Here is an 11,690-nt window from a genome sequence, read left to right as displayed (position 1 = left end):
TACGTCACATAACCTACGAAAATTTTGCGACGCATTGCATGCGAATGGTATTCTGTTTTATAAATTCGCGATTCGCTTTTATTAACGATGAGCCGTATTGTTTTGTCATTACCTATATGAATTAGGTGCTATTTTTGTTGATATATCGCGTGGACAAAATAGCCCATGGTTCGGAATGATACTTTTACACGTATTTTTCTGACTTGAGTCAAACGGAAAGTCGATAACCATTTTAAGGAAACTCGTTTAAAGTTACCTTAAGTCGAGTATAGGCGGCGACTACGAACTCTCTTGCGGCGGGGACTACAACGGCTGTGGAACGTCTGGACCGAGTCAATCGATTTTGTTTTTCGCACGAAGAAAACGAGGAATTCTTATCGAAAAGGTTAACGCTCTTATCGGGAATTTCATTTATTCGTGCGAAGCCTGGCCGTTAGCGTTTACACGAGTTACGGGACGTAAAGAGGTGACCGGGTCGATCGGCCTGACACTTCCGGTACTGAGGATCGAAGAATTTTAGCCAACTGGTTTTCCGCAACAGTCGATCCATTTTAGGCAGCAACAAATGGATTGCTTGGGCGGCAGGGTTCGGGGTGGGCAGGATGGCACGTAGGGCCAGTAACAAGGCGAGTAGGTTGACCTGTCGCGAATAAATCACAAGTCAGTTGAAAGAGGTATTCATCGAAAGCGACTGGCGTTTACTGGGAGCATCAAAGTAGAAGTAAAAGGAGAAGCTGGAAACTGATGGAAATTTGTCCTTTTACTTACAGTGCATATTTCTCACTTTACGAGAATATCGCATTGAATAAAGGCCAAGCTATTCTTTACCTATTGCACGTGTACGTGAGCTGGAATCGAACAGCAGACTGTCCAGGAGGCGTCGTTCCAGTTGGACATTTTGGACAAGGTATATCGTTGCACGGTGGCTTCCGAGAACAGCGAGACGGTATTCCTGGTGGATATCTGGCGTAAATTTCGGCGAGATCGGTCATCCCGGTTATTTTAAATATATTCCTATCTTGAGAATTTTTTCGCGTCTCTGTCACTGTGAGTCAATTATAATAAGAATGTCCTGTATGCCAAAGGATCAAATTGCTGACAGGAAATTTTCGAATACTGAAATTTTTGGTTAGTTGAACGTTCATTTTTTTAATCTGAGATTGAGTTGACGAATATATTTGAAACGCGTGACAACTGTCTACATGATATTCTTTTCGTTTTCAGTAATTGCGCGAGACACGCGTTTCTCGTACACTGTCATACATACCGAGGACAAAAGCTGTGCGGACGACAGTCTTGAAAAACTGCCCTGCGCTTGTCGAAAGGTCGGTAGGAAGAAACATCATTTTCGTAATCACAACAGATATTATAATAAACCGTATCTTTACAGAGGCTTATACATTGTAAAATGAACAAGAAGACTTTACGAAATGTACACGCTTTAAATCATAAAATGATTAAGGAATCGATCGGTGACATTATTTACAACACAACTGCGAAAGCACTGCACGTCGAATTCCAGTTGGCAGCCATTAGCAAAAAGCATGTAACATTTTACTTCGACGTGCTTGAACTTCATCATAAATCCTATCTCAGCACCTTCTAACGGATTCAATAAATTCCCACGTTATTTCACTTCCAAGTGTCCCAAGGTTCTGGCAAAAGTTGCATCCGTGCCAGTATCGATCAATCGATTGGCAAATTTATCGAATTTTTACAAGGTGCTGCGACTCACTCTCGTCTCAACTGGTATCTGCTTCGATTCCTACGAACTTAATTATTTCTTGAATAAAGGAAACAGAAAATAAAAAAACAAGTACAAGGATACAATTATTCTCATGGAAATGCACCATTGTGTGCAAAGTTTAACAGACACCAGCTTTGACAATAATTCCTGTACCTTCACCATCAATTCAAATCGAAGAAGAACCGAGTTTTAAGTAGCTTAATACCGTTGATAAACGCTAATTACATTAACCTGGCGTCGCGAGGAATACAGTTACGTTGCGATATATACATGTTCCCCGTCCACTTAACAAAGATAAGACGCGATAAACCTAAACGTACACATTTCCTCTGGAAAATAAACATTCTCTCCACCATAATCTTTCCCTCCAACTAGCAAGCTACATTTTATACTTAAGTACATCAATTATCAATGTTTCAGTAAGTACCACTGCGTAAGTACCTGGGCATTCGTTTGTGCCGACTGTCCCATATAAATTCTTTATTACTCCATCTCGTCTTATTCTCCGTTCCTTCATTCATTTCAATGTCATTATTTCTTTATTCACAAGAAAACAAGGACTGACCAACCTGACTCGTTTCTAGTTTCACCTGTTCAGTTTCTCAATGAACGACAATCTTAATAGGTATCTCGTTCAACAAGATCCCCGACGCTTGAAGACGCTCCTTCATTCCGATTTCGTCACTTACGTTCCGACACCGGAAGAGGACACCATGTTAAACACCATTAAAGACCTTTGTGTACGATGGGGTGTGAAGTGCTTGAAACGGAGGTGTGCATCTCTCAAAATTTCGATCGCAAGTGCGCCAGGATAACACGTACAAGGAAATGAGAGAGGAAAATAAGCTGTGACATGACACGAACCAAAGAGAAAAGAAAAAAAGAACGCCATAAGAAGAAAGTTAGTGCGCGAAACACTAGAAAATTATTGGATTAAAAAGAAACATTTTTTTCGGAAGCCCTGCCTTGAGAAGGAAAGATCCAGGGTTCTATGTTGGCTTCATGGACGCTAAACAAAACCAGGTCCGTTAGTGAGAGAATCGAAAAATAAGGAATACTATTAGGAATGTTAATACTACGTTCATTGCGTGCTCAGTAACGTAACGAATTGCTGCGTCGATTTCGACTTGATATTTCATTCATTACGGGCCATCTAGCCAAGCCCGTTAATAAAGATCGTTTCATCTTTGTTCATTTAATTAATCGGGTTCTCGCTGGCTCGGTGTGTGTTTTTTATTAATATCTACTCTCATGATATATTAAATAACTATTCTATTTACAATGTATTATTAACATCGCGAATGGACCGACGATCGAACTTTGTTCGTGTAGTAACGATTTTATGAATTCTATTATTCGGGCTTGTTCAATATCACCTCGATTCTTTACTTTCTCTCCATTTTCTCATTTTCCTCAATCCTTTTGCACAATTTTTTCATTAACAAATCTGTTACTTTTTTTTATCACGATCCTCATGTAGGTCCAAGAGGGATGCCGATGTCAACGAACCGAGGCAAAAAGCTGCGAGACTCGATACTATTTTGTCATTAACTATTATTTTTAAATAGGATCGGAGTAAGCTCTCTCGCTCTCTTATTTTCTCTTCCTTTTCTTAAACTCATCTTCTCTTTCAGTCTACCCTTTCTCCCATTCATCTCATCTTCCTCGTAACGATTACAATAAGGTTTACAATACTCTGATTAACCGCATCGTGCGTGTTTTCACGTTTGTTTCTTTTTGTTTCAATCTAATTTTATAATACACGAACGAAACAACTATGAAGGCATTTCTCACTCGAATAACAGCCAGTAGGGAAAAATGAATAACGAAGAACCAGTCAACGTCTTTATCGTTATTTGAGTGAAAATGACCATATACATAAAATTTACTGAATAACTTTCTCTCTTCAATCCTGCAATCTTCAACGCACATGGCATGTACTACACTAAATGCATTTTCGACCGTATTTATGATAGACATCGATATTATAGGACGTACTTCTTTCTAAGTTCAACATTTATTCGGTAATTAAGTAGCTATGTGTATTCTGCTTTTATGTCTGACCGTGTATTCTTCCACCTACATTAACTTAGCTCTCGGATTCATTTTATCCTTTTGCCTGTCTGTCTGCATGACTGTCTGATGACTCAGACCCACAATACATTCCCGAACGCCACGCTTGACGACCTTGAGCAATATTATTCTAGTCCAGCAAAGGGTTTCAGACTACCCCTGCTTTAAGTACTGGCCTCTTTCAGCGTATCACAGTCCTCGGATGTTATGCCTGCATAAAACTCGATTCTCACACTCATCCCAATTACATTTCTGCAGAAACATTCCACGACGACATTAATATACCGCATTTGGTCACTCGGCCGTATCCGCTCCATGGAAGGATCCATTCTCTTCATTTGTCCAGTCTACAATTTTTATGTACGATTACAAGAATTTATTCGTACGTCGATCACTACGTGACACTAATCGTTTTTATGTAAAATTGGTGCAAATTTTTTTACGAGTCTCTGTGCAGTATAATCATCGTGCCTATAGTATTGTGTATCATGCAGAAACGACAATAATCGCTCGAGAAAGCCTAGACTACCAAAGGAATCCTTAGATTCCTTTTACTTTTGTTCCTTTATTCCGTGGTAACGTTAACGTATAATAAATATTATCGATACCACTGATGGCAATACGTTAGCACAACAATCCTTCAAATAAATTCTTCTTTTACCCGTTATCTACGTAACCTACGGGCGGAAATTCATCACTAGATCAATATACTCAAGTTCAAGGATTCTTCCATTAACGTAATCTTTTCATTATGGAATATTGCCCGTTTTTGAAGGCTTCTTTTCTGTGCGTACAATAACAGTTAGATTACCGCATGAATAAACTCCTAACGATCCACGTCAGCATCGTCGCGTTACTCGCTTGCGAATCGCTACTTCGAGAAACTATCGTTTCCCGAGGGATCCCATCGAGGTATTGACATTGTCAGGAGTATCATGATGATGGCATTCTTACGGGAAGTACCTTCGATCAGCCGAGGACTCGGAACGCAATCGGACGAGCAATCGTCACCATTATGTGTTCGTTCGATAGAACTTGGCGATGCTGTTCGTGAACTCCTGCCGCTACAATTGCACCTGAAAAGCCTGCGTGGCGTTGGGCATTATAAATGGATTCGTCGTTGCCGTCGATTGATGTAGATTCCTCGCAGCTATTTCAGCCCATTCGGCATCGAAAGGATCCGAAGGTCCAGGTCTACCACTTTGAGTTAGTGCAGCTGATCCTAATGAATGGGCTCTAGCGTGAAGTGGTGGAGCACGTCGCGGAATATGTGGAACTGGTGGTATAGCAGGTGGTACAGACCCAGTAACGCTACCTAACCACTGTTCGGGTTTTGGTAAACTGGGTGCTGTCGATACTGATTGCACCTATCATAAACAAAGGATCATTAATGAACAGTGCAGTTAAAGAAGCATAAAATGTTCAAGCGATTCTATTATTAAGCTTACCGAACCACTAGTTTGAACAGTGCTGCCAATCTGTGCTTGAGCTTCTTCAGCCGTTACTGGAGGAATTGGCGATGATGAAGTTACGCTGACATTTGCGGAACTGGGTACGGGGGTGACGGAATTGACTGGAATCGGCGAACGATTTATGGCAGGAGTTGATGCACTACCCAAGGACGAAGTGGAAGCTGAACTAAATGCAGGACTTGCATTTGGTGGCGTACCAAATACTCCTACAGTACTAACTGACGCAGGGGTGCTCATTACTACAGTTGCTGCGTTTGTTCTTGGAAGCACTGGGCTCAGATTGCAACTTCTGTTAAGAATTGGAGTGAGTCTGTGATTCGCCGTAAGAACGGGGGTCTGTGAATCTTGCCAGCTGGGTCCTACATTGTTTGTATTATTTGCATCATTATTGTTGTTGTTATTATTGTTGTTACAACTATTCACGTTCAACCCGTTCTGCAGTTTTGTATCATTCAAGGAAGCACTGCTACTTACTGAAACAAGCATAATACAATTTTACAGGATTACAGTAACACAGTTTTATTCAATAAAAACTAAATTCATCAAATGACAACGTTGAGTCAAATCATACAATACTCTAATTTCGTACCTGCTGGATCGGTCGAAGTGAAAAGTTGTTTAGCAACGAGACTCGACGTTCCCTGTGAAATTGTTGTCCCAAAATCATTGTTGGTAGGTAATAGAGAAACACCACGAGATAGGTGCTGTTGAAGTGAAGTACGTTGCGCAACGGTTGGTCCAAAATCATCACTACTTGACAGGAGAGAAAGTCCACGAGAGAGCTGCTGACACATTGCGGACACGCTGTCCTGACAGCCAGGAGATATTTCTGGTATTGGACTCACTGGAAATAACGAATCCCATAAGTATCATTCACTGAATTGATTGCGCACCATAAACAACGTGCGCGTCGCAACAAGAAACAATTATAGTAACTACAGTAACAACATGCTTGAATTCTCGGATGCGTGATATTAATGAGTTATTGGATTGATAATTCGATTTCGAGAGGATTGTGTAAAATATTAAATAGTACGAAATATCCAATGTACAATTTCTTTTAGTTTATCGCCCAAAACCGAGTAACAAGGAAAATTCTACCGAGGTGTCAAATATATTCATGTAAGGAACTACCAACTTGACGAGTAACTATTCAGATGAACCGCTTTGGTATAATCACGATCGATATAAAGATTATTAGAATAAAAGTAAAACATAGGAAACACTAGCAAGCAATATCAATCATGAGCATAACGAGTAATGACCTTCGTCATATCCTTCAAATTCTGTTTGCAAAAAGAAATGAGAACAAGAGTACATGATTATTGCATGACCTTAGAGTATCTGCGTTATACAATTTTATATTTAGATCAGAGTCTTCAAAATCAAACCCTGTTCAGCACAGCCCAGAGGTTCATGGACACAAGATAACTCAAAGGCTTCTCACCTGGAGGTTTCTGGGGTACGTTGTGCGACATACTGGGTGGCATTCTTGAAAGATCCGTTGGTTCAAGGCTGTGACTACGCGTGCGTTCAAGATTACTGGGTAAGTCATTTACGCGTAGACTATGTTGCCGCTTGAATGGAGAAGCCTGGCTCAGTTGATTAAAGCCTCGGAAGGAACCCTGCCTTTCGAGCATCGAAGGGGTAGCGTGTGGCCTCTCAATGGCGAAAGGGTTATACACTTGTTTTACTGGTGGCACATCTATAATAAAAAATTAATGAAATTCGAGATGGATGATAGGGCAATTGAGACGGTTCCCTTAAAGACACATTAATGCTAAGGCATTACAGCTATTAAGATACTGACCTACGGCACGTTCACGCGTGTCTTGCAACCGTTCAGTAAGACTTGGTTGTCTGAAGCTACCACTTCTAGTAAAGGTCGAGGTCTTCGAGTCAAATGTCATTGTAACTCCGCATTCCTTATCCCTACGCTGCTTCCTTTCGAGACATGCAGCAAAAGCACAGCCTACTGCGTGGCTCAGTCGCTCACCCTGTGAAAAGGAGAATCGATCATTGCTCGATAGATATCACAAACTACTTTTATTAACTTGTTCTGTGGTTCATTTAAGGGTAAGTCACTACCCTCCTACCTTATCGACGTTTTCCTGAGAGAAGGCCACTGGGTTGGAACTTACCGACTCTTTCAGTGCCAGAAATCCATGGCACATCCATCTCCTCGTGGTGCCATCTCTGCATATATAACTGAATCCCTTCTCATGATTTCGGTCAGGGGCGCAAAACGACACCTTCTCAATCGTTTGATCCACTATCAACCCCTTTGTCTCATCTTCCACGACACGTAACCCGTCACCGGAAACATGGAGGATTGCACGTACGGGTCTTCGTCTGGAGTTCTGAAACGTTAATGATCGATAACACTGATTGATCTTTAACTGCCTTTGATTGATATTTTTAAATTTAACAATGGCAGGATGGAATATATAACTTTTAGAGCAGTTCAACGCTCGTTTAACGTGCATCACTTAGGATGCAATACTTTTTAATCGTAAAGTGTATCTAAAATTGAAACGTCGCCAGGATCGTTTCTTTTGCAGTGACACTCGCTTCTGTCTATGTGGGAGATGAGCGAGAAGGTCTAAATATAAACTTTAATATGCAAAAAGTATCCCGGTACCATGAGATATTTAAGACAAGGATCACATTCTCCATATATAAATGATTCTTGTTTCATTTCGATATTCGATGAATCATGGAAGCATGAAACGTTCCTTTTCTATTTCAACAGTTTCAACAGTCTCGCCGAGGTAACTGAATATCAATTTAGAATATCATTCTGTATTGGTAAAATACTCAGAGTTTAACGTCAGCCAATTTACCTGACACATACAAAAAAAAAAAAAAGCCAAAAAACCTACAAAATTATATTCCATGTAACTCGATATGCTATGTGACTGAATTTTTCTCACGGTACATCACAATAAACACCTCTATCGGCTGGTCGAACAAACAAACTATTAAGAGATCCGAAGATACCACAGAACTCACCCTTAATACTTTTAAGGCTTCCTCGCAGACCTGCATGCCCCTTGATTCAAAGACCTCGACACATCCCAGGTACTGTAATTAATAATATAATTCAATAGAATTTCTTCCAACGAAGTACGTACAATTGAACAACAAATTACAGATATATTAATAAAATTACCTTTACATGGAAGGCACAGGTCGCAGAACGCACAGCGCTCTCATCGGCCTGCCACTGATGAGGCTTACTAGACTCTGGCACGTGGGGATCTTTTCGTCGACGAAAACTGTCCCGGAAGCTCCTTCGGAGTCTGTCCATCCTCTTTCCGGGCGATCTCTCCCGTTTCTGCAAAAGCAAAAAAAAAACGAAGAAAATGAGTGAGGTATACCAAACTTCATAAAGTAACATGACACGAGAGCTACTTCCTCCACGATACAAGGGACGAACGATCGATTCACGGGAGGAGAAAAGATATTTTAAAAATAATGCTGATCCCACAATCGCAAAACTCTTCCCACGTGATAACCCATGCACGCTTCCCATATGTCGATCTACTACTGTCTCTGACAGGCGAGTTCTTTACGCGTAAACATTACGGCACGCATGTATACCACGCGTAGCCAACCTAATGGCGTACGTACACCCCCTCGAAGGGTGATGGAATATTAATAGGTCATGCACGTGTGGATTTACGAAGGTGGTGGGATCAAACGTAATATTTCGTCTACCGAATTGGAACTGAAGGTCATGAGATTCGTGCTGCGATCAATCTTTAACGGATCTCTGGCGATTATTTGCCTTTTAATATTAAAAAACTCCCACTGTATGTATGCGCTATAAAAATATATTACATTCAAGTGTCAATCGCTGTCAAAATCAGCCGGGGTAACATCTATAGAGTCATTCACCACAAATCCACCACATGAATATGGCTCTACCATAGAGAGCAAATGGAAAAACTAACTTCAGGCGGTAGGCATGACGCGACTACCTCTGTACACGTAGTATACTTTACAGATCGTATCATTACGTATACCGTCGTCTTGAAATACATCATGAAAAAACATGTCATCGGTATAATCTACAAGATATACTACAATGCGTAATAATTGAAACTTAAAAAAAAAAAAAAGAGAACTGTCCAACGTTCAGTTTGGCAAGAACCGTTTCAAGGTTACCACGGCTTTGAGCCTGTGATCGAATCTTCAAGCTGGTTCCCAAGGATTCTTTTATATCAGAACCCTCCGGTCCTCCCCTAGTTCCGCGGCACGAATCTACCCCTGAATTGGCACCCCTGGCGCAACCGCCAAATCAAGAGCCCACAGCGTCTCGGGTCGATCGCATATTCCCCTGCTCTAAAGAGTGAGACGGGATTAGAAAAGAAGGCAATATCGCAAAAGGAAGTCGGGTCACTATCACGGCTCAGGAACTAGAAACATGAGTGCATTCTAAATCATCTAATATTACGTACTAATAGGGTGCACGAAGTACCCCACGCAATTACGTTACATGCGTAACGAATACGAGGACGGCATTATACACGCACCATAGACTCAATATATACATCGTACAATGAAACGTGAATTATACAGATATCATCAGGTATTGTTTAGTCATCCATTCTTGGTAAGAGAAATCGCATTGTAGTTGCACAGGAGTTGAAGAACAAAATGAAGCATCAGATCTCACGTTAGATCACGATTGACATTTAACGTTATACGACAGAAAGCATAGATAACATTTAAATTTCTTTTTGCACCATAGAAAATCACTTTGATCACTCTGTTGACTCGTGAATGGTAAACGTGTATGTCAATCTCGTACAGAAATCGAATTTAAAAGGGAATTCACGTCTTGGCAACTTTTGGACTCTTATTCTACCCAACTTCAAATAACATATCAAGGGTATCATTTTGTATGGTTCTTTTATATCGTTCGAGTATAACGGTATAGGTTAGTTCTTATTCTTACCCTAGTCATAACGTCGCTGCCACCCCGCGTCACGGTATCTTAATCCAGGAAAGTTATTTTCCGGGGGGTTGTCGCCCTAACGATAATATCTTATCGACACAATGCACTGCTTTATTATAATCGATAACACGCGTCCTCGCGAAGTGAACCAAAAAGATACAGAAACACCCTTTTATCGGGCTGAAGCACTAACAATTCGTAGCTAAAGGAACGGGCAATATATCCGGATTGAACAAGAGACATCGCGGTTTCGACCAGTAACAATCAACGAGTGACGACGAACTGGCTAAAAGTGCTGACTGACGGAGAGACAGCCGCGAATTAATTCACTTACAGGATGCACGTGAAGCAGACATTTGTTCAATTTCATCCCCACCCAGAATGGTATCGATACTAATCGATTAAAACGCATGTAAGGCTTATACATACCCACTTAATATCGCTCGAGTGGAGGGCTCGAATTATCAGACTGACATTGACAGTGATACTAATTTTTTTTCTACCGACACTTTTCATCCCCCGGTAACAAAATGAATGAGATTACATCCTCGTCGTATACCAGCCTATGAAAATAGTAGAGAGAAAACACAAGCTGTCTACACAATTGAGTCCGGCGTACCACGTAAGGGGCCCATTTCCAATCGAGCGACTGTCCGTTGTCATTAATGGTTAAAACGTGCGAAAGTAAGCACTCTCGACAACCAATCGGATTATCGTGTTTGCTTAGCGAGGTAATAGGCTTACCTATGCTACGTTAGAACGTAAACGGCCACGTGGGTGTGCGTCGTGGATGATGGGAAACGTATGCCAGAGCTTCAGGCAGAAGCATCGTTATCCTATGACAACAACAATGCCTCTGAATTCTCATCTGGCATAGTTAAATAAATCGCGATTGTGTGGCAATCCTTATATTTCTCATTGATGTATGTACAACAGAACGATATAGCATTCAATGTCCTACGATAGAAGGAAGCGGCACTTCTCTTACTACAATGGCAATTAAACGATCTCTACCAGTGAGCTCTGGTTTGCGGCGGGTAATCGGAGTAATAAAAATGCGAGTCCTGGCTAATTGAACTTTAACCTACGACCTGTGACAGTCGGACCAATGTCCGCGATACTTTGTAATTTAGCGAATAATTAACACGCATGTTATATATCAATGAGGCCACTGTTTATATTGTATTTGGAGTCGCGGTACGGTACATGTCTTCATACAATGTATCCTTGAGTTGCATTCTTTGTTAAATGCTGAAGAGAAAAAATAATTCGAGTAGAATGCGAACGGGAATGAATAACTAAAATGAATCATCAGACTCGACACGATTTCGTCACACACGCGCTCTCTCTCTCTCTCTCTCTCTCTCTCTCTCACTCTCTACCTCTCTCGGCCTCTCTCTCTCTCTTACAGGTATGATTTCGTCACACACGCGCT

The 11,690-nt window shown here is 41.1% G+C and overlaps 1 protein-coding gene across 5 annotated transcripts in view; it reads right to left on the bottom strand.

Annotated features, from left to right (window-relative positions):
* Window positions 1–1,345: 1,345 nt before the first annotated feature.
* Window positions 1,346–11,690, bottom strand: part of LOC107270487 (protein numb) — a 23,630-nt gene continuing 13,285 nt past the window's right edge. For 2 of the 5 annotated variants that reach the window (XM_015745545.2, XM_015745542.2), the window contains exons 2-9: window positions 8,465–8,629; window positions 8,305–8,376; window positions 7,389–7,652; window positions 7,103–7,289; window positions 6,740–6,997; window positions 5,882–6,136; window positions 5,269–5,765; window positions 1,346–5,187 (exon numbers count right to left, since the gene is read on the bottom strand). In XM_015745545.2, the coding sequence (XP_015601031.1) occupies window positions 4,885–5,187; window positions 5,269–5,765; window positions 5,882–6,136; window positions 6,740–6,997; window positions 7,103–7,289; window positions 7,389–7,652; window positions 8,305–8,376; window positions 8,465–8,602 (1,974 nt within the window). In that variant the 5' untranslated portion in view covers window positions 8,603–8,629 and the 3' untranslated portion in view covers window positions 1,346–4,884. Of the gene's footprint in view, window positions 5,188–5,268; window positions 5,766–5,881; window positions 6,137–6,739; window positions 6,998–7,102; window positions 7,290–7,388; window positions 7,653–8,304; window positions 8,377–8,464; window positions 8,630–10,255; window positions 10,502–10,999; window positions 11,079–11,690 lie in introns of those variants that run through there. The other 3 variants (XM_025087869.1, XM_015745544.2, XM_015745543.2) reach the window with 3 other exon arrangements.

This window comes from Cephus cinctus, unplaced genomic scaffold (genome assembly GCF_000341935.2).
Source record: "Cephus cinctus unplaced genomic scaffold, Ccin1 Ccin1_scaffold0778, whole genome shotgun sequence".
Lineage (NCBI taxonomy): Eukaryota > Metazoa > Arthropoda > Insecta > Hymenoptera > Cephidae > Cephus > Cephus cinctus.
This window is presented reverse-complemented; position numbering and strand designations above follow the sequence as displayed.